This window comes from Calidris pugnax, unplaced genomic scaffold (genome assembly GCF_001431845.1).
Source record: "Calidris pugnax isolate Ruff unplaced genomic scaffold, ASM143184v1 scaffold31, whole genome shotgun sequence".
In the NCBI taxonomy this organism is placed as follows: Eukaryota; Metazoa; Chordata; class Aves; order Charadriiformes; family Scolopacidae; genus Calidris; species Calidris pugnax.
Window position 1 is genome coordinate 7,411,036 of NW_015090786.1, and position 24,387 is coordinate 7,435,422.

General features: G+C 35.0%; 1 protein-coding gene across 5 annotated transcripts in view; it reads left to right on the forward strand.

Moving 5' to 3' along the window:
• The window catches only part of SLX4IP (SLX4 interacting protein), a 74,650-nt gene that overhangs the window by 17,685 nt on the left and 32,578 nt on the right, over window positions 1-24,387 (forward strand). For 4 of the 5 annotated variants that reach the window (XM_014966310.1, XM_014966314.1, XM_014966313.1 and 1 more), the window contains exons 4-5: window positions 18,714-18,803; window positions 22,132-22,255. In XM_014966310.1, coding sequence (XP_014821796.1) covers window positions 18,714-18,803; window positions 22,132-22,255 — 214 coding nt within the window. Of the gene's footprint in view, window positions 1-16,239; window positions 16,259-18,713; window positions 18,804-22,131; window positions 22,256-24,387 lie in introns of those variants that run through there. The other variant, XM_014966315.1, reaches the window with a different exon arrangement.

The following is a 24,387-nucleotide window of genomic DNA, read 5'->3' on the forward strand; positions in this document are numbered from 1 at the left end:
TTTGCTGTAATTGTTTTGCGGCAAAAATTTACTCAAAATCAGCAAATTGGTGATTTAAGACATTCATGTACTACAGCTGTGATGGAATAATTACAGTTGTAATAAAAATTAGAATAATTTAATACATATTATGTGCTAAGAGAGTACAAGTGAAGTTACGGTGGTTTCAGAATGTCTTGGTTTTTAATGATGATGGTGTTTTACTTTTAAATTCTTGATTATTTTTTCCAACTTTTCTGTTCTAAACAATGTAAAGGGAAGAAAAAATAACTTTTGTGAAATAAGAGTCCTCTGTTTACTTTTCTAAAAGCTTTGTTTCAACTTATTTATTTATTACTTCTGTAAAAGCGTATAAAGGTGTAGTTACGTGTATGTTGTAATGCTCATTTTAAGAAACTTAAATCTCGATGCTTCTAATATTGAAAGTCTGGCATTCATTGTAAGTATAATAGGTTATTTCATGCTGCTTCTCTTTATATTCATGGTTATGATACTGAAATGTTAAGACCACACACAGACAACATGGTCTCTAGCCACTTACGCATGTAAACAGTCTGGCTTTTTACAAAGTGGAAAAATATTTCTTGTGCAGTATTTTAACATGATCAGCATGTTAAGGCTCAATCTGCAACTGTGTCAACATTTCTTTGGCTGCAACCATTAATTCTGTAGCCTCTTGATAATATGTAAAATGTGAAACTGGTTTGTTTACTACTGGGATTTGTCAGCAATTACTGTCTGCATTTAACTTAGTACTTTCACATAGATAATAGATCAAAGAATTATTTTGCATCATCACTCTGGTTTTAGTAAAACAAAGGAGTTGGGTTTTTTTTTCAGCTATCTTTCGGCTTTTTAAAGGAACATTAGAGCAATATATTTCATAAATATTGTTCTTATACCTGTTTGATGTTAGTAGGCACAGGTACAATACATTAAATAAGATTCTGTAACTACTATTTGACATTAATTTAGCTATAGAGACAGAAATGTACATCTCTTTCAGGCCATGGTTATTGTGAGTCCTGGCATGGCTTCAACATAGCTAAGACTTTTTGTTTATTTTTTTTTTTTATAATTAATGCATGTTTTCAGCATTATTATTACCATTAGGAACTGCAAGTGCAGTGGTCATGTGCAATATTATCAAAACTCCATATTATCTTCATCACAAAGAATTGCAAAGACTGCAAGTTCTGACAGCTCCATATTATAAACAAGTGAAGAACAGTCTAATAGGAGTAAGATGACACAGAAACATTTTAATGGACATCATAGCTGGTCAAACAATAAATATTTGTTTTTTATATAGTGTCATTTATCTCTGTTCTCAAAGTCTTCAGTAGTATATTTATGCATTTAGTTTCATTTTTAAGACTTAAGTGCTCTTTGCTGCTTAAATTCTGTTACCATTACTGAAGACAGCTTGGACCAGATGTTTTGTAAGTGCTAAAGTTTGAATGATTTTTTTGCCCAGTAAAATCCAAACATGCCATTCTCCCAAACAGCATAGGAACAAAGAGAATCTATGTGTTTCATCATTCCTGTTCAGCTGTCTGGCCCAGTTTCATTTCCTTTGATGGAAAAATGATAAATATAAATTAAAAAGTGAGGCAGCAAATGATCTTTATCTGTTAGTTAAAACTAAATTATTCATACCAGTTTTGCTTTCCAAGATTTTAAACATTTAACTGAAACTGTGAATTTTGGACAGAGAATTTGTTTAGCAGTGTAATTGAAACAGAATATTTTTTCCAGAACCAGTAGATCACCTTCTAGCTGCAAGTTATGGCATAGAAAGGAGTTCATTTAAAACTGTTCCTAACCATTTTGGTGGGGCTTTTTTCCCCGCCAATGTCAACTGACAATATGTTTGGCCTCTTTAATGTACATACATGCTGTATAGTGTTTATATAATGTTTCTATATTAATGTATATATAATACATGTATTTTTTAAAAAGTTACTTTTTACTTGTTTTTTTCTCTGCAAATGGTAAATTTGGACATACCTACTGGCTATCTGTTGTAGTCTTTTGAATGGTGAGAAATCACAGGCTTTAAGAAGTGATAGTAATTGTAAGTTGAGTTTTGTGATGAGCCCTTTGCCATTGGTTTGGAAGTCTCCCCACCAAGTTACATCTGGGAAAATAATTTTAAATTCATTCAGTAGATTCCATTTTTAGTTAAGAAAACCCTCTACTGAGAGTGAATCTCCTGAGATCTTAGCGGCTCCTGCTGGACTGGAGATAAGAAGGGTGAAGATGGAGTCTGCCTAATTTGAAAGTAAAGAAGAAGACTTAAAACAAAAAAAAAACCAACCCAACAACAACAAAAGGCAAACAAACCAAAAGCTGCTGAAGATCCTTATTTATGGGCCAGAGACTGGGAGTGGCTGGCATGAGAATGGGCTACAGGGATTCAGTAGTTTGGGCAAGGAAGAGACTGACTGTTAAGAGAGCAGTGGAGAAGGAATGAGGAGAAAATTAATGTTGGACATCAGCACTGTAGCAGGGATGCACAGGTAGTATCGGACTGAAAGCTAAACTAAATGGTTGAATGAACAAAGTTAGAAACAGGGAAATTGTCTCCTGCTTGCCCTTTTTTATTTTTATTTTTTTTTCCCAAGGCATGGAACAAGGGGAGTAAAATAGAAATTGGTAATGGCTCGATAATGAGATGAGGATTAGGAGCAGTGAACAATACTCAAACTGATGGAAAATCTTGAGCGTCAAGATTAACTGGTCAAAAGACTGATTTGATCAGCTTAAAATAGGGAAGAGATTAGGAATTTCCAGATGCTAAAAAGTGTCATTTTTGGGGGATGATGGGCACAATTTTCTGCTTTTTCTCCTTTCCACAGAACCTAAGGCCCCTGAAGAGGAACAAAGTTGTAAAATGTTTTATCATTCTCCAGTACTAATCCAAGGAAAGGATGATGGTTTGCTGTAGGTTAATTGTATTGAGTCAATTGGCAGAGATCGGTATGGTGCTTCCAATCCTGCTAATTTCCCTGTGGGGGTCAATGTGTCACCATATGGTAGATTTTACTTAATCAATTTTTCACCTGCCCCTACCAAGGTTGTATTCAGAAACTGTTTAACTTTAAAGATCTACCTACAGTCATCTAGGAGCATGTCTGATGTCCTTCGCCTTTTTGAAGTCTTTCTGTAGTGTATTGTCATTGTGGTTTTATGATATCACTGCTCCACTGTGTGCATTTTTCTTATGAAGAGGTGAACAGTATCTGTGAAAAAATAAAGTTTACTTCAGCATAGTATACTTACAGGAGCAAGTCTTCAAAGGTGTACTGAACTGGGATGTAGGTGAGCTATTCTAGGAGTCCATTTTTCAAGACTTCTTGAACATTTGTCTCCTAGCTATTCCTACTTCTAATTAGTTAATGGAGGATAAAATAAATTTGAATAATCTCCATACCCTTAGTAGTATAGAAAGTGATAAATCAAACCCCTTTTAAAACAGAGAAATCTATATGAATATTTTTAAATTTTGATTTTATTCTGTTTTTGTCATCTACAGTTATATAAAAATCTAACATTTTATCCAAAAAGTGTGTATTTCTCTTAATGGCTTTTAAGCATTTCTATACTTGTCTGAATGTTTCAAAAATATTTGGTTGTTAAAATTGCAGATTTTTTGTAGGTTGTTATTTTTCATTGTTGTTCTGAAGCATCAGATAAAAACATTTGGTCTCTGAAAGTCTTTTCACTGAATACTATAAATTAATAATTTTTCTTTTGCCACTTATGCTTATTCAGCTATTCATGACCTGTTGTATAATTTCAAGATGATGTAACTTTTGGTAAGCTCAGGATGACTTTTTATCTATTAATTTTTAGTGAATAGTCTTCAGCCTAACGAAGGAAGGTTGAAGGCCATATTGAAAAACTTTAAAGCCAGCAAGATTTGGAACATCTAGCACTTTTATCATGTTATAATCATTAATATTAATGAATTAAAAAGTTTACACACCCTGGTCTAGTGTTCTCTTTGATGTTAATTACTTTACAGTAGACCACATAAATTCATTCTTGGTGTCAGACAAGTAAGGAAATATTTAATCTTCATTTAACTGCGTCCTTTAGCAAGATAGTAGGCCTTATTAGTTGAATAATAACATGTATTTTTGCTGTGGTTGTTATATACAAATGCTCATGTTTTCTGTCTGTTTAAAAAGCTCTGAGTTGACCTTTTGTTCAAGCAAAAAGTAATACAAAGGCTAAATACACGGCTATATGTAAGTATAATGAAACTTAACAATGTTCTCGGACATGATAAAGCAAAGTTCTTTTTTTTGGTCTTCCTCTTACTGATGTGAATCAGACAATATGGGGAGTGCATTTACTTGTTCCTGTCTCTGTGGTACTCTGCATGCCTGACATCCATGAACACATGTAATTGGTCATCTGCTGTCATCTCTGTTTCTTCATTCCTTTTAACAAAGACAGTAGTGAGTCTAGCATACTATTCCTTTTTTTTTTTTAATTAAAAAATGAGCTGTTGCTTTCCAAGTGGTAATTCCCTCTCAATCTGTAATGTTAATTCTGTTGAAATCTATGGGAAAAAAAATATTTTTTTCCTTTATGAAGTGGACACTTTCCTATGTTTGCTCTTTAAAAAGCTGCCGACATATAGGAAGTGAAAACTTAGCCACAGCAGTTTAGCTTTGCGGATATTGTTGAAGATCCTTAGTTGGCATAGTCTTATCAGCCACTGTCTTTGGCAGCATGTGAGAGTTCATCCTTTGGTTTTGCTTTTATGATTTTCACACTTACAATTGTATGGCAGCTGTAGCTTTTTTCAAACCACTGAAATTGCATTATATTGGTAGCATCTATTGTCATGTATTTTAATTAAATATTGTGACTACTGGTAGGCAATGTTTAAGTTCTATCAGAAATGTTATTGCTGTATACAAACAGCCCTTTCCATCTTGTCGGTTTGAACTTTGTGGGTTTCCATTAACATGGGTACAGGTGAATGTTGTAACAGGAAGAAAAGAAACTTTCTGTCCTGGAATATGATCTGTCTATTGGAAGAACACTTCATAGATCTGTTTATCTACTGCCCACAGAGGGTAAGACCTTTATACAGGATACTACTTTTGCACTGACTTAAGAAGAAAGGGGACATGTATTCCCTAAAAATGACCCTAACGTTCATTGCTGAATGTCTTGAGCAAAATACAAATGGATTTATGCTATTGAAGCTGATTGCAAAGCTTTAAAAGGTTGCATGTTTTCTGGGATGATTATTCATCTTATTCCACTGTTTTAAAAATTTAATTAGGAATGTGAGATATTACCTCGATCTGCTTGTTTTCACATATTGGCAGGTTTAAAGATCCTGAAGGATATGTTTTGTCCTCAAGTGCAACAAATTGTCTCTAGATGGGTGTCTCTGAACCTCTTGGGCGTCTATGCAGAGATATTACAATTGTAGAATTTGACCTTGTCTTCTAAAATCTATTCTCTTCCATTGCTGCTACTATTGTTGCTATCCTTTGTTTCCCTAGCTCTCTATTTTATTTTTTTATTTTAATGATATTTTAAAAACCTACTTTTTTCTTAAGCAGCTGTAACCACAAATACATATAGGAAACTATTTGTTCAAAGGGATTGTGAAAACAAGGTAATTAAACATAATACAGCAGTGTAAAGACTCTAGACTTAAACTGCTTCTGTGTGATGCCAAATTGATCTTTAGTTCTACTGTTTCTATATGAGTAAAAGGGCTATTGGCTGAGAATAGAATTTTATTCTAAAACATCCAACATTTTCTTTTAATGTTGAACTGTAAGGGTATTTAAAGCAGTTATTATTTAATTTCCCATGCATATTGAGTGAGAGTGCTTTTTTTAAAAATCCCTGGAAAGCAGACCTAAATAAAAATCTTGTAACATAAAAACTTCAATGGGAAAGACTCTGGCAGGTTACATTTCTTTCATACTTCTGTGTTTCTTTTTAAAGAAAAACTTTCCCAGATGGTCATTGCAGGGTACTGAATGTGACCAGTAATTTTATGTAAGCATTTAAGTTCATAGCCCCTGTCAGAATTCCTTATTTGGGTATTGGATTCTTTGCAAAGGGTTTTTCATTTTTTACAGCTATCTTTATGCTATTAAATGAATGCAAGTTGAGGGTAAGATTATCTGCAAGGTCATAGTGAAACTTAAAGCGTGATGGACAAAGTATACTTACTGAGGTTGGAACTAGAAATAAACACACAAAGGAAAGTATATGGGCATACTGATAGTTATAAATTAAGTGTCAAGGTTTCAAATCTGGGAAAGTATCATCAGAATTTATAAAGTTCTATTTAAATAGTCCATTCTCCTCACTTCAGACATCTGTTACTGGTTATTGTTTGAGTGACCACCATGTACATTATACAAAAAGGAATGTGTTTTTTGTAAGATCTCTGCTAATGTGGCAGATAAAATCCCAGTGTTTGATAGCAGTGCCAAAGGGCAAAGAGGTGCTGAACAATATTCCTCATCTTCACCATAACTTTCCTTCCTGGAAAAACAGGCTTTGACAGTGGGAAAATGAAGACCAAGATAAGGAGAGGTGGAAAGAGGCTTGGGAACTGAGAGTGATATAGACCAGAACTCTACTCCAGCAAGCAGGGGAAAAAGTCTTAGGCTGATGCACCAATAATTTTTTTTGTTGTTGTTGATTACAAGTTTGAGTTATATCTCCTTGATATGGTAATAAATTAAAAGAAATAGCAAGTTAAGAAACAGTTGTTTTTGTTGGCATGTTGTGTAAACTGGGCCTAGTTTTTACAGCTCAGGCAACTGACCATAGATTTATTTTTTTTTTAAGAAAAATGCTCTGTTTTTATTAATGCAAAATGCTGTATCACTCTCAGAATTTCATTTTTCAGTGGAGCAAAATCAAAACTGCTGAAAATTACTTACCCCTTGTGCGATACTAAGCAGTTGACAGTGATGATTGTCTTGTTTTTATTTATTATGGGTATTAAATTGCAATGCAGCAGGTAGGGATGTTAGTTGCATGTAAATTCTATTTCTTTCCCCCTTACAGAGCTAAGCAGGTAAATACAGGTTATGGAAAATTGGGTGTACTGCAGACATGTAAGTAATGCAGTTTTAGTTTTCCATTTTAACATATTGCTGGATAGACATTAACATTGCAATTTAGCAAGATTTATTTCAGCTAGGTGACATCTTAGATGCTCACTATTAGAAGGCCTACCTTACTTTACTGAGCTGCTTTCTTCTATTGATTTTAATGTAGCACTCACCTGTTTAGAAGATTCACTAAGGAGGAATTGTGACAGGAATTGGCAGGCCTGGAGAAAGTCTTGAATGATCAATGTAAATTCATGAAAAATATCATGAAGTGTTAGAAGACCTATGGCAATTTTTTGTGGTAGGCTTACGGGTAGAGCAAGGAGAAAAAGAATCTGATAAATGTAGAAATATGTGTATCTTTAGCTAGAAAATGATGAAAATAAAAAATAGTTAAGGGACTGTTTTACACGAGTTTATCATCTTCTATACAGAAGGTAAGGGTTTTATTTTAGCAGTTTGGTTCCGTGTAGGGGGATTCTGGGAGACGAGTGAAGCAGAATTAGTCTCCTGAGGGAGAAGGCACATGCTTGAGCACGATTCTCTCTGTGTGTTTGCAAACAACCCGAGAGATGCATTTGTAGAGCTTTGCTATTTACAAAGATGTTAAAATGCCAACGTTTTTGAAACAAACACATTAACTTTAAAAACTAATTTTCCAGTTTCCTCATGTTCTTAGCTGAAAAAGAAACAATGAATTTTAATACAGTTATCTGTTTTAGTTAATTGGTACTCTGCACTGGAATAAGTACCCAGAAAGCCAGATTTTAGCATATGCATGAATAATAATCTCTGGCTGATCGTGTTCTTTTTGAACTGCCCTAGTTCCACGTTTTTGAGAGTGCCTCGTATGATAAGACATGACATTAATGTCACATCAATGTCTAACATCTGTAGCAGGCAAATTAGCACAAACTCCATTAAGACAGACTGAATGGATATACAGATTTGTGGAGTACATTGGGGAAAAAGTCAAAACACCCATTGTAAAAAGAAGTCAGTCAAGTTTCTGGCTTATTTACAGGAACTGGTGAGTGTTAGGAACAAGGAAATCTGGTTGCTATAACCCTTTTAGATTCTCCAAAAGTGATTGACAAGTGCTTTACCAAAGTCTCTTTAAGTGAGCTGAAAAAGAAGGTCCTTACATAGATTGCCTGGCTAAAGGATAAAGGTGGATGGAGGCAATATTGGAGTAGAATAGGGAACTCTGGGGTGGACAGTCTTTGTATTTGCAAATGACTCGAGAAAGTAGCTGAATAACAAAGGTGTAAGTATTGAGGTATAATGAAGTATTGTGTGAAATCTCAGAGTATTGAGTGGCTGTGCAATTAAATGACAGATGAACAGGTAAATGTAGGGAGTGAGGGAGAACAGCTTCAAACTTACAGATGTAAATGGTGGGTCTTGAACACAAGACCAATACACAGGAATGACTTCTTAGAGTTTATAACATTTTCTGAAAGCATCAGCTCTATTCACACCAGTATTTTAAAAAGTAGTAGGAACAGTATGAAGAAAACGTAAGTAATACATCACTATATCATGGTACAAATTGGGTGCACATCTACTGGTGCACATCTACTTTTTAAACACTATGTATGCTTATAGCTCTCCTTAGTGGAACTAAGAGAATTAGTGAGAGGTGTTGAACTTCTTCAGTTTAAGGAACAATTTAACACTCTTCCGCCTGGAAGAGAGAAAACTGGAGGTGGGTGGGTAGGGAATAATAGTGGTCTATTAAATCATGGATGGCAGGAAGAGATAAATAAGAAATGATGTTCTAATTTAACAACCGAAGGTATTTAATTAAACCAACATGATAATTTTAAGTGAACTAGAAGATATGATTCCTCATGTGCATGTGATCGTTTTGTGGGACTGCTTGCCACAAGATTTTGTGGATGCAAAAATTCACACAGTTTTATAAACCAGTTCAACAAATTCTGGGAGAATACAGTCACCAATGACTTTGGATTACAGACACAGTCTATGAGATATAAAGCCCTGGAATCTCACATTGCTGAATATATAATACATCTACTGAGGAAAGTACCACTATTTCCTTATCTTTTTTAACCTGTTGCTGCAGACATCTACTACAAGTCACTGTCGGAGCATACGGGTCATTGTGGACATTTGGATTGACCCAATATAACTTTTTATGTATTTATAGTGTATATTTTGTTACCCAAAATCATCATTATTTATCATTTTAAGTGGTTTTAATGTTTCCCATGTGTGTTAGGATTGCTGTTAATTATCACTGGAACTTGACTTTTATAAACATAATTGTGGGAAATATTTCCCACATATTCCCAATTAGTAACTTAATCCATGGGAAATTTAAAAAATTGCCTTTGAAATTTAAAGCTTCAACTTTTTTAAAGTGCATTCCCAAATATCAGTTGAAATCCTAGGTACTGATAGTCCTTTTTAACATTACTAAAATTATGTCCTTTTTTTCTTTGAGGCAACACCTTTTTTGATCTCAGTGAAATAGATAAATATTTTTTGAGAATAAATCAGTCCTTTTTGTCATTCTTCCCCCCTCCCCCCGCCTCCTCCCAGCTTTAAAATAGGAGTCTTCTGAAATCTTGCAAGCATGTTGTTTCTATTATACTTCATAATAGGTGAAAATGAGCAATGTGTTACCCATACTGTCTGTACTTTGTATAAAAACAAGTGTTTTCCCTTGGGTTTTCATTACTTGATTGACCACATGTGAATATAATACCTATCAATGCACTTAGTGTGAAAAAGAATTACAGAAACTGACAAAATAAGTTATAGATTGAGTAAAGTATTGAGTTTGTTTCTTTCTATGGCCATTCAGTGTTTGTGTTAAAACAATCACAGGCTGGATCATCTTTTCCTCTATTGAAAGAGACTTGAGTTGATTAATTCATTTTTACAAATCTTTAGAAGAAAAATGGTACGTACCCCAACCTGAGAAACTGGGTTGTAGAAACAGGAATATTTGCAGAAGGATTCACTTTTTTGGTTTAAAATTTTTTATGTGCTTGCTAGATGCATGTAAATACTTATTTACATGTGTGTGATCTAATGCTGTACACACCTGCCTTCTTTATAGGTAGGTGGTGTGTTACTGGATGCCTCCTGAAGGCCTGATGTTAGCACAGTAAGGTGTACTTTTTCAGCAGCATCTGATTTAAGTTAAGATCGAGTCATCTACCACCTGCTTTTCATTGCCCTATTCTCCTACCAGAGGTTACCACTTCTTAAGTTTGCTAGGAGAGACATATGAATAGTCACTCTCTATTTATTTCTATCAAACTCAGCAGTTTTTAATATGGATTTTGAAACAGATGTATCAAAACTGGTTTAGTTAGGGAACAGCTGTACCTGTTCAGTTCTGGAAGTGGTAATGTCTGGAAGAAGTAAGATGGAAGCAGAATGGACAAGGACAGACAAATAGGGAAATAGCTTCCTTCTTGGGTTAAGTTTAGTCTGAGCAGCCTTTCTGCTGACAGGCACCTCCACCAGGAATCAGTGGTACATTTCACAGCTCGTTCTTGCTTGTCGCTCACTTTTCAGTGCTCAACTATGTTAATATTTTACATATTTTTATAAATCAGATGTTTCTCCTATTCCTTTTTTATCCCTCTTTGTTTAAGTACAAAGTCTACTTATTATATACTCTGTTTGATGTCAGATGAAAACATTTTTTTCTCTTGGACATTTAAAAAAAAAAAAAAATGTTCTTTTGCTTTCCAGCTGGTAATTCCTTAAGGTTTTTGCTGAACTATTTCCATTTTGAAATACCATGTATTCTTCATCCATTTGATTCTGCTTTTTCAGCAGTAAGATTTAGAGCCTCACTTGTTCACTTGAAAGGCTTCGTTTGTTTCTTCCCTTCTGCCTTTGTAGATAAAGCATTGATTATTTTGTTGAGCTTTCCTCTACTTTATGTTGACTAAATACGCTACTACTTAGTAGAAGGATTTTGTCCAAAGGGTGTTACTTTTGTAATGTGCCTTTTTCAGAAGTGAATCACTTTTTTCTTACATTATTTTTGAAAGAGCTTTCAAGCAGGCCTGAAACTTTCCTGGCTTAGCTTTGTTTCAAAAACAACTTAGTCAAAACGCAGAGTTAAATAGTACTTTTACGCACTTGGAAAATGTAACATTTCAAACACTTAAGCAAATTTAGCAATATTAAGAAATTTGCCTTGCTCTTTTTTTTTTTTTAATTTAAAAAAATAATTTTGCTTTATGTTTTTGTCTTAAAGTCTGAGCATCTGCAATCAATGTATCTTTAATCTGTTAAATTATTTTGGCATAAAGTTTTAACATCTGCAAATATTTTATATTGAAACGTGGACTGCAGATGCTTGGTTTGGTTTTCTGTTGCCTCCTGCTTCCCACTTAAGTAGCTGCATGCTGCGGTAGGTAACATCTTCATGAGAGGGAGGGAAGGAAGTAGATTTTAGGCAGGTGAGACCTCGTCTCTTAATACAGAAAGGAATCAGCAGCTTTGTGAAATAATTGCAAAGTTGGGGAACAATTTCCTGCGTGGGACCTGCCCTCACTTCCCCGTTCTGTTTTTGTGAGAGGGAAGTGGACCCAACCCTGCAGCTGTTGTACAATAAAGTCAAGAAATATGTTACTGGATGCATCATATGCTTGAGAACTGCTGCTCACTTCAGCTTAGTAATGTGCACAGTAACTTACTGAACAAACTTCGTAGTTTATCTCCTCTTCAGCTTACAATAATTTTGTAAATCATGTTTTCCATGCTGTCCAATGGTTAGATTTATTTTGTCTGACAGAGTTTACATCAAAAGATGCTGAGGGTGGTGTCTTTACCTTAATTTATTGCACTTAATTTTCCAGTCATGACTAGTATATTCAGAAACACATAAAATCATGTGGTATGTAACAGCTCTTTAGCTGTCCACAAATGCATCAGTAGCTTGCCAGTAGGTACTTGGTAATCTTTTGTTAAAGTCTGGCTGATTAATATTAAAATATAGCATGTAGAGGATATATGTGAAACCCTGTGAGAATTACTTAACAAGTGAAAGGTCTGAAAAAGGCCCTTAAGTCTTTTAATTAGTGGCTGTAATGGCTTCAGAAAAATACATTGTCACTTAGCAGGACTTTAATAAGCAAGCCATTTTATGTGTTAGAAATCTCTACTCATTCTAGTTGTTTTAATCACTTGCTAGACCTGTGATAGAAATAGCTAAATTTGAAGTTCAGTTTAGTTTATGAGGAAGTATTGAAAAGGCTGATAGGGAACTAGGTGTCTCTCTGATCTTACAGCGCAACAATCAAAAGAAGTAACGATCGTTGTCAGGGTTACCAGTTCTCAATACTTAATGTGATGATACCTATTACTGTAGTATCTGATCATTACAAAATGAATGATTCAGATGTGCCGAGCTTTTTGTACAGGGTGCATAAATAGTTCGTTTGTTTTTTCACCTAGGTAAGAAACTAAATCCCCACAATGACTTTTCTAGAACCACAGAGGACGTCCCCAACTGCAGTTCAGTACAGCAGTCACAAGGCCATTCTTCTCGTCATGAATCAATCTCGTTATGCCAAACTTTTATTGATGATAGTTTAGGGTGAGCTAGGTAAGTTAGCTCTAACCTTTATCTGCACCCACTTACCGAAGATCAGGTGATACACAACAATATGTTATCCTGTGGCACTCCATTGCTGTGTCAAAGCCCTAGGAAACGTCCTGAAATTTTGTGATTAAGAATTAATTGCATTTAGATAGATTGTGAATACGATCAGCTCCCCAGTTAATATGGCTTCTCACCCTCCCCAACCCAAAGTTTCATGAATGTAGGTTGCTGCAGAGATTAGTATTTCTTCATGGCTTGCTAGCTATGATTTAAAAAAAAAAACAAACCATAGTTTTTATAAAAATATTACAAAAAAAGGGTGAAAGCAGCTTGTTGGAATCTCAAATGATCTCTTGATTATCTTGAACAAATACTGTGCTGCTATTTCTGGTTTTCTGGATCAGTTCTGACACAGGCAGGGGCATGGTATATATCCTTTCAAAACAATGTTGAGATTGCACTGTTACTTGGAGACCTTGCCCTCAGGAAAAACTTGTTTTTTGCAATTGTTTGAGCTCCAGCTTCGTGACTTCTTTCAGTATGTAGGCTACAGAACCTCCTACAGAATTGGGACCAGACCAGCATAGATTGACAACTTAAATTAAGCTTAATTCTCTCATGCAATTTAGGCCTTTTTTTCAACATTGTACCTGATAGAGCAGTTCTCCGAGACCAGTTCAGATGTTTAGATTAAATAATTACTCCTTAGCCTGGCTGTGAGTGATGAACTGAAGGGCTCTGCTTGCACTGAAGCATTCTTATGTTGCTTAAAAACATGCAGATCCTTTACCATGGCAGATACTCAAGGTGTTCTTGAATGAGTTGTCTTTTATTCTAATTCTATTCTAGTTATCTTTTGTTTTAATCTGTTTATTTGGGTGGCTCTCTCACAATTATGTGCTCTACCAACAGCGTATTAGTTGTTAATTTGAAAGTCTCCATTATATGCAGCTCCATCAGATTTGAAACTACTTTGATTTCTTTAGGTTTACCTAGGGGTTGAATCATTCACATGTATTTCTTGTTTTCTTTTCCCCATTATTTCTTACATTTAATATCCTGTCTATCTGCATCTTCTGAGAGTCTAACATACTGCCTTAATGATGCATCCTAGTTTCTTGTTGTGTTCTCAGACTACTTTTCTCAGAAGTTTGTTCTAAAGGCTTGTTCTCTGCTTGCGCCTCTTTGCTTGGCATGAGACCCCCTGAATGTGGTCTGAATGCTCCTATAGCTCATTGATTGAATTTTCAGATATTACTTCTGTCCTTATGCTAAAACACCAGAAAATTGAATGCTCCTCCCTTAAGAAATTTCTCACACATGGACTATACTCCTAAAAAAGCAATAGAATTTTTCTTTGGGGTCAGAAGGATAAAGGAGAAGAACAAATTTTTGCTTCTAAAAAGTCTGGGAAAAGTGAAGATAGCCTCTATATATTATCATAATGTCGTTGTCAATGACAGTATGTAATTGTACTTAATGCTGTAGATGTTTGAACTTGCATAAATGAATGTAGAACATTTACTGATTTTTAGAAAGAACTTGGGAAGATTAGAATATACTAAAATTTTCCTGTTTATTGTAGGACAATATATTTCACATAAGCTCCTTATTTATATATTTTATTTTATTTTTTCCACAAAATTTCTTAGCATGTTTTTGCCACCTGTGGACTGATGATACCTCCTATTATGACTTTGGAAGCCATTTTCAGCATCATGACATTTTTGAGTGGTCATCAGGATCTAGTCTATCTTTCTTAACTATTGATGTCATCTGAGAGTGGAATAAAATTATTACTGTAACTATATACCAGAACTTTAAGGGAAGAGGTAACATTAGAAAGAAACGGTCCCTATATGCTTATCCTGGAGAACAAAAGTTTTACGGTGTAGGGCATGCTTCTCTCCCAGTGGAACTGAGAAAAATGTTTCAAAATAATCTTTAATTAAAATTTATGATAAATAAAGCAAGGCTTATAGGGAAAAGTATTGTCTTTCTGTAGGCCGATTAATGTAACAAACTTCCCAAGCTTTTGGTACTACCAAGACCATTCTGATCTGAAGCAGGGACAGGAAACTTCAAGCACGCTACTGCTATTACGCTGATGTCTCATCTCTGTTTGCAGTGATCCTTCTAGAAAGTGCAAACCTGTGTGACAGTTGCAGCTTGCCTCCTTCTGCCCACCCCCAAAAGCCAGCCAAACTATCACGTTTCCTTTTCAACTAAGCTTCAATTAATTCTGACCCTACAGCCCGCATCCATAGAATAATCACAGAAAGAGAAACGCTAATATGTGTCTTGGGAGGCTGGTGCTCCGGTCCTGTCTGGTTTAATGATACAGAACATTTGGAGTGATGTAACTGAATACAAACTCACCATGCTTATGCCCAGCATCCCAAGTATTTTTGTTTATGATGACTGTTTTTATGCTATTTGAAGTGATGCATTTTAAGAAATGAGAGTACCCGTGCAGGAGCAAAAATGTAAAAATTGAGTATTTTAAAAATGTAAATTGTAAAAATGAGTATAGCGATAAAAAGTATTTGTTTGGATTTATCTACTCATTGAGGGATTTCAGATAATAATCCACCATCTAATATGTGTTTATCCTGTGCCAAGGTTTTAACAGGTTGTGAACAGATTACTCTCCTTGACTGACTTACCACTTTGTGGTGGTATTCATTCTGTTTATGTTACGTCTGGTTATCTTTTCCATTTCCAGAATCTATGGAGTGTTTGATGTATTTGTATATAAACAGTTTTGATTCCTGAAAATATGTTCTGAATTAGATGCCATTACTGTACAACAATACACTAACAACATTCTGAGATCATTTAAAGTCCTTTGTTTAATAGCACAGTGAATGTTATTAGACTGTTACGCTAAGTACATTAACATTAAAAACCAGCTTGTAAAAATGAAGAGGTTTTGAATTCTAGAATTATGGAGGATATATAAAATTGACGCATCTGTTTCTGTCTAATTTTTAGTGAAATGTTTTTTGTATTGATTCTTGACAGAAATGTGTCCCATCAAATCAGGCATTTGGGTTTGTTTTAGCAATTGCACCTCTGAATTAAAAAACCCTGTTCTTTTTGTTTTCCTTTCAGTTACGGTACTTAGGAGGCACAAGTTGCTTCTTGCAGTTACAATGACTGGAAACACTTCATTTCCTCTAAAATAATAATAGTATTTTCACAGAACTGCGTGTCTTCATAATAGAAACAAAGAATTATCTGGAAACTTTTCTAAGATAATCAAATCAACAGAGTACATTTTTCTTCCACTTCCCTCTGTTCCCTGCAATTACTTGTATTGGAATTTGGTCTGTACAGGGAACTTTTCCTTTTCTGCTGGAGTAGCCAAAGCTGAATTGAGCTTCTTGGTGTAAATATCATACATAAAGCTGTACCATGTGAAGGCATATCTAGTATAAATAGAGATGTAGGGTATACAGTGTATTGTATAATTTCAGAGTGCAAAGGAGCCTGCATGGGAGCTGTTGCTTATATCATGTTTAGGACTTAGGAAAAATAGAAGGTAATGAGACCCAGAAAGATTCTGTGCTTATATTCTCTTACTCCCCTTATTCCTCTTTGTCTGTGACAGTTATGCTTCCTTGTATCCTGTCTTAAAGCTATACTAATTGAGTGGCAAAACTGTTGGCTTTTTGATGTTGAAATAATTCCAGGTATGCTCTCTACAAGAAGAGTGCTCCAAAACTCAGAGGGATAGAAATCTTCCATTGGGAAAGCTTGTCTGTTACAAAGAATTATGCATTATTCGTATATATTTCTTTTTCCTTGAAGTACTACAAATGTTTGGTCTGCTAGTAATATTTTTAAGATAATTTTGAACTGTTTCATTATATAGTTTCAAATATGATTTGTTACTTTCTTTTTTCCAGTTGTTTCAAGATTGGCAAATGAGACAAATATTGCCATTCAAAAGAAAATAATTAAACGTTATCTCTGCTTGAAAAAAACAGGCCTATATTTTGCATCTGTATCTATACATAAAGTTTCTGCAGTCAATAGAAAACAATGCAAGTTAACACATAGCATTTGATAATTTGAATTTTCTTGATGTATCAAATACTTGTTCGTTGCTATAAGTGCTGAACCATGAATAATTTACTGGCTTTCTCTTTATAATATGCAGTGTCTGCTAACTTTGAAGTTCAGTAGTCAACTTTATAGTTTGCTGGAACTGACTAATGATTCACCAGAGATTTTTGAGAGATATTTTGTCATCAATTTAAAGCTTGGAGAGGTTTGCTGTTGCAGCCATCTGGTAATTCTTGGTTCTCTGGAGGAAAGAGAAGTCTTTTGATAAAATAGATCAAAGCATTCTGCTCTTTCAGTGACTGATACCTATAAGTAACTTAGAAGTTTCTCAAAATGATTTCACAATGCCTGTCTCATTTGCCAAGCTTTTGCGTTCTAGTTACAATATATTCGTCATGAATTAGGTTTTCATTGTATTTAAATAATTATCTAAATACTTCTGTTCATGGATAACTTATAGATCTAAGTGTTTTTTAATCCCAGAGTTTTCTAGCTTACTAAATAAGCTGTCATGATTAATAAAATCAATGCTAAATCTTGTCCTTTGTACTAACTGTACAGGTAAGAGTACTCTCAAAAATTGTACTGCTGCTATACCATAAGCCTAATATATAGATGTACCTCTTAGACTGTAGATAACGTACAACTATAGTGTAAAAATATATATCATACTATTTCTAGAACTCATTCTGTTAACAATTGGAATTCTGGTGTGGGATTTGCAGATGTTTGGCAGTGAAGAGCAAATAATGGAGAGAGAGAGTTAGGGCAGGAAGTGTGCACTGCATGTCCACTTGAAATGAGACCAATCTAACACTGGATTGCACATACACATTTGATATTTATCTGGAATCAGGATGTTGTTTCTATTCCATCAGACGTTCCGGATGTGCAGTTGCCATGACCGCACATGTCCAGTCTTCTCAAAGAGTGAGTTTATTGCATCACAAGCGCAGCACGAGCAGCCAAAACAGAATGATGAAATTGGCTTTTACCTTACAAGTTGTTTAGTTAAAGTATGTCTGAGTGAGATTTTGTGCTGTGTTACATTAGGAGAAAGCATTAGCTTGCAATACACCATACCTCTGCACATCAAAAGAGGCAGCATTCTTTTGCTAGAGGTGAGTTATTGCACAGAAGAACTAAGGAGTTGTGTTTGTGCCATTCACTCCTTATATTAGGAGGTCATCAATGACTGATGTACTGATGAAAGATAATAATTAAACCACATATGTCTCACTGTCCTCAATTAAAGGCTATCAAGGAATTTCAGAAATAGTCAATGTGTCTTCAGATGTAGCCTGTATCATCCTAATAACCATATGTAGTTTTTGTTAATAGGTTAGCCTTATTATCATTTAAGCATTGAAAGTATAGTACTGGCTAAATGACAGATGTCAGTGAATATTAGGTAATTAGCACACGTTCTTCAAACTTGCTGTTCTTTACATTAGGTAGTTTGGAGAGAGGAAAAGACTTCTAAAGAGGCTGAGTTTTTAAGGACTTAATAAATTTAAAATGCAAGCTAGAGATTTAATAGTACTACATTCTCAGAAAGTAGACAAACTAGAGTTTGGTGGAGGAATTGCTAATTTTTTACACGTGAAAATTTGCTTGAACTCAGATTTAAGTGACATATAGATAGCAGAAGAAAACTCCATGTACTTGTGCTTGTTGTTATTGTTTAAACTTTTCAGTGAGCTACCCAAGAGAGCTTTGGTGCTCTTGTTTCTCATTAAGCCCACAAAAAATGGTAAATTTGTAATTCGTACTTCATAATTTTCCACAGTTATATGTTATGCCTGCTGTATCTCTGAATCAGATGCATATGCTTACCTGATTGTTTACCTCCTTGTCTGCTTGACATATGCTTCCTGGCAGCTACAGTTGAATGGTTTTTTTCTTCCTTTTTTTTTTTTTTTTTTCAGTGTGGGAACTTTGCTGTTTTGGTGGATGTTCATATTTTGCCTGAAGGCTCCAGTAAAGACACCAGCTGGTTTTCAGATCATGAGAAAGAGGTACAACAAATATCAGTTCTACTTCAAAAGCATGTGGCTGCAGGGAAAAATTTGGATTGCCCTGAACTGTTCAGAATTTTTCAGTGTGATGAGAATATCATTAGTTATACCTAACCGTCAATGGTTGCTTTGGGACCCCTAAGTCAACCATATGTGCTTTTTGGGTCACTAATGACCACTTTCAATTTGTCTTTAAATTTTTAAACTGTGTGTGTTTGCATACGTGCATGTGTGTGAGCTGGTTTGATTCATCTGCCTTAAGTTTTAATTTTAAAAACGTATCTCTCATGAATGTTTGTAAATTATCCTGTGTGATGGAAGCCAGATTGTGACAAGTATCATTTTTGCAGAGCTTGTTGCTGAAGTATCTTTCTATTAATTGTTTTTTCTTATTCTGGGAAGTGTGACTTATGATATATTTAGAGAGTGCAAGAAAACATAAGTATGCACGATAAACTAAGTAGAACCATTTAAAAAGAAACTCCCAGTCTTTATTCTTCAGCGTATCATTTGTATATCCTGACAAGAGATGAAATTTTGGAAAATCAGTGCATCAGGGACCAGCAAAATTATGAATGTAACTTCCATCAGATCCTGGGTGATTTCTGCTACAGTCTTGTGATGAGTTACTGGTGGGAGTTTTCCCCTATTTCAGTCTGTGTGGGAACTTGAGAAGTTCCCTATTGAAAACGAATGCAGGACGTGTTTCAAATGCCTGTGGACTTTCCCGCAAGTCTCTGTTACGGTAATTTTCAGCAGATAGCTTTCCTAATAATGGCATAATTAACTTGTCACTGCAGAGCATCCCCTATGTCTCAAAGTAATACATTTAAATAAAATTAAAAGAAACAATAAATTAATACCCCGAGGGAGTGAAAGCAGAATATTTAACAGCCTGTGGTTCATCCGATTTGTGCTTTATTAAGCAGAGAAAGAAGAAAATAGGGGAAATCTTTTAGACTTCTTTTTTCTGACTAAATGAATACTCATTACCACTACTATTTATAACCAGTTTTACTATCTCAGTTATCTGACTTTTAAGGGTTTTCAAAATGTATTTTGTAAGACTGCCAAAACAAAAGATATGAATTTCAGGAAATTAGATCATGATTGATTTAATAAAGAGGCATGACAGGGCAGCATTCATTACATTTCTGTGACCGCACATTTTGAGTGAAGTACAAAGGTTGCATATTTTCAACAACTGAGAAGTGTGATTCCAATAGCTTTTACAATTTGCTTCCTGAAAGTCCTATGCAGAATCTTTGTTAAAGCGGTAAGAGAAAGATCAGTGAGGTATTATAAGGTATTATGCCTACATTTGGAGGGTTTGTTTGAGAGCCTTTATATATTCATCACAAGCAGTTTTCTACATTGTTGTTGTTTCCAAATTCTGGAAAATACTAGTGGTGGTACAGCCCTCTTTGCTTGTCTGTGAGAAAAGCAGATACCTCCTACACCCCTTGTAACACAAACGTGGTTTCTGCTGATCCCCTGTTTACCCTGGATGAAAGTCAGTGAGTGCTGTTTGTAGCACGTGGAGCCTGGAAGGATGTGAGGTGGGTGCCTGGGCCCAGACACTGCAGTGGAAAAGGGATGCCATGTAATGGAGCTGCTTGTCAGTGCCTCTGCTGACGGTGCCATCCCAGTGCTGGGAGCTAAATGAGTACCCATTTGCTTGATGCTGGTGTAAGAAAATACAGTGCATATTGTCCAGCTGGGCATTGCAAAGGCCCCAGATTGTGCGCTGCTGGCACGTGTCGTGTAGAGTTATTTTGGGATTGCTGCGAGATGCAAACTGAGGCATTTGGGAGCTTTTCTTTCTTTCCACCCTTCAAATTTTCCTGACTTTTCTGTCCTATCTCATTTTCCCCTGGAATAACAAAGTGAAAGTGAAACATTTTTTAAACTGATTCTGTTCAGGTCATTGCTATGATCTCTCCATATGTAGAAGATCTCAGTTGCAAGTTCCTTTTAGAGCTAGAAAGTTCACAGGGGTGGTTCTCTTGAAGCCTGCTCTTGTTCATGCTTTCTTAAATATAGATCTGTATAGGTCTTTGTGGAGAACCACTTAAATAATATTTCTATAAGCGTAACAACTACAATATTTTCCATGTAAATTAAAGAAGTGCATGCTAATCTTTATTGTTGCAGAAGGAACAAAATGCACAGTGTGTTTCTGCTGCTTTCTAGACCTTTTTATTCTAACCTGAATGCATAGTCCTGTGAAGGAATGTGTAATGAGATCACTTTAATGAGTTAAGCAGAAGAATAAGTAGATATAGTATTTTATAATTGCACTCTTCAAGCAGAAAGGAAAATGTATTTCTTACTGTAAGAAGAAAATGCTGTTCGTGGTTGACCAATATATGTGCATTGCTTTCATTTAGAGAAATACTTTAAAAATTTGTTGCTCTGCATACTTTCTAGATTAATCAAAAGTAAATATTTCAAGCTGAGATATTTTAGTTGGTACTGATATAATTTTGTCAATTGTCCAAAGACTGAAAAAAGGTAAAATGATATTTTTGTGTGCCACAAAGTATCATTTCTGTGAGCACACAGTTATGCACAATGGAAAATGAGAATACTGAGGGAAAAGTCTCAAATATGTGTGTATGCATTGATCTGAAAGTTTATTCTGGTATTCAAGAGATTAATTTTTTGCTTTTACTCCAAGTGTTTTTTTTCTATAGTTATTCTGGCTGAAGGGTTCGTTCTTCTTGAGTTGTGTGTGGTTTTTATTCTGCTTTTGCTGAGGGAAATATGAAAGATGTGAACAGTTGTGTTTAGGAGCAGAAAAATCAAATGAACTAAAGAAGTAAGATTGCTGTGACCTAATTAGCTCCGAGTCCTCCCCCTTAAAATGACACTGAATTGAACTAAAATATCTGTTGTGGCTTATAAGGATTCTTGCAGAGAAATAGTGTGTTGACAATTTCTGGAGGATTTTTACTAATATTCTGCTTAAATAGCTAATGTTATGATAGATTTTTAACATGGTTTTTTCCTACTTTGCATATAAATGAAACTAGTTTGCTGTTCAGAAATTAGTATTGTAATATAATGTATTTGGTCTACTAAATGAGACTTTATAACATACTTCCTTTCCTGTTTTGTAGCAAAATTGTTTGATTTCCTCCTCTCTTGTTCCCATTCATTTCCTAAATTATGTGTTTCTTACCTCTATGTAATACCTCAGTACTTAATTGCAGGTGATATTTTTACTTTTTGCGTGAAAAGGAGTGATTTTGCATTGATTTCTATTGTATGTCTGTGAGCACATATATAAATTTAGATCTAAATAGGCCAACGGTTACTCTTTCAGGAGGTCTGCACGCTGCTAGAAGAAGTTGTTGCTTCAAGGGTCAAACACTACTTGGAAGCGCGTAAACAACGTGGTCAAGTGAAATCAATGCACCACGCACCATCTGGTCCTTTGTTTCTTACCGGTAAAATAAATTATTTAACTTACTGTAAAATATAGTAAGATAAGGTATGGTGGAAACTGCTGTTCTTTATGGTTTTTTTCCATGAGAAATTTGCCATCGGGAAAGCCAGTAAGCTTGAAATAGCTGGTGTTTGGGTCTGAAATGACTTTAGTTATGTTATTGAAAAAATAAAGTGGCTTTTATTTTGTGGTGTTGAAAAATCAACATATAACTTGTACTGTTAGTATGGGAGCCCATAATTAGAATTAAAAAGATGAAATGATTTTGTTTAATATTATTTCACTAACTGTTCTGGTCATCATGGTGGATTTTACAGTTGATAGGCTTGTCTGTTGGTGTTATATCACACAAGCAGTTTATTTTTAAATAGTTCTTTAGGAAATAATGACTTTTTTTTTTTATTACCAGCCTGGAGCATGTTATAAACTTGTCACAGAAAAGACGGGCTGCAGTAGTAAAGTCCTGTGTTGGCTATGGTTTCTCACATTTCCTTAAATATGTTGTAATAGATCTCTACTGAAATATGAATTCTACAATGAATATAATTGCGTACTTACAATATGCAATCAGTATACTGATACCAATTTTTGAGTTCAATGTATATTATATTAACAATTTTAATTCTGAAAAAGTTCTTGCCCCTCAAAATGTTTTCAGTTATTGAAAAGGTATATTTCTATGGAATTATAGTTGAAGGTTGCAGTTCTATACACTAATATCAATGTTAATGAGTTTTTTAATCAAGAAAACACAGGTTAAATACTGTATCGTTGGCTTAATATTGCAAAATTTTAGGCATATATGGGAGCCAGATTGTTATGGCATGACGGGAGGGATTTTTTCCACCCACAGGAACACAATACCACATAAGTAAAAAGTGCTTCAGGACACGAAAGGATTTTGAAACCCTCTTTTTCCTTGCAAGTTGTAACTACATTTTATCCTTTTAAAATATATTAATGTTTGTAAAACATATGAACTTTCAGATGCCCGTACTTTTCTGGGTTTGAGTGAACAAATAGAATTCTCTTATACTGGAAGCAGAGGGATGTTACAGAGGGTGGGATCAGAATTTCTGAGATTTGTTGAGGTTCTTCTGTGTTTTCTTTTACTGAGTTATTTTTTTTGTAAGTTATTTTTTAAGCTTTCCTGCCTCACTAAAAAGTAGGTTTTCAAAAACAATGATTTTGTAAGATAAAACTGCCAGACATAGCAATTGTTTTTTATATATGCAGACAGATGCACACTAATTTGAGGTTGTTCATGAGATTTTAGGGTCTTATATTTTCTTTGATTTATTAAAAATACTGGTATGCTGTCCTAGGGTTGTGAACTGATCTGCTTGACTCTTCCCCTTATTTCCTAAAAATGAAGAACTTAAGGATATGTATTTGAGGAGGTCATCAGTAAGATCTGTGACAGTTTGAGATTAAAGAATATTTATTTTGGATGAGGCAGAATTACTGTTCTATCAGTTTTCTGCAGTTAATCTCACTGTCATTAACTAACACTAAAGAAATAAAGGAAGAAAACAGTCTGTGATAACAAACATTCATGTTGAACTTAATTTCCAAATCTCTTTCCTCTTCTCTCAGCCTGCTTTGCTCAGGGCTGTTATTTGTAAGAAAGGAGTGCTTTGTTCAAGTCCAAGAATCAAGTTTATTCAAGTTACATTCAAGTCTGTTCTTACCTGAGAAGGAAATAACAGAATAGGTGGGCGTTTGCCAGAGCAACTGGGACCTACCTCTAAGGGACTGACCCTTTTAGGGTCTTTAGCAGTTATCCTCATTCAAATGTGGCTACAAAACCTTTTGTATTTTACCTTCCTCTCTAGGATCACAGCTTGTGTTTGTAGAGTACAAAGATATGTTTTTGTGTTTTTTCCCAAACAGATGAAGTGCGAGATAGCTGGCCAATGTTTGGCTGAGGGTGTTTTGTTGTATACAAAGAAATGCGCAAGCTTGGTATGTGGCTAACTACATACACATACTGTAGGTGCTGCTGGTGAAATGTTTAAGCTTGCTGCTATTGTTGCATTTGGAGGTTATTAAAAGTTTTGAGCTGTTCAAACTGTGGTTTCTTTTGCTCAAAGTTATGCAAGTCAGTGTCTAGAGTTTCACTGCTGTAAAACC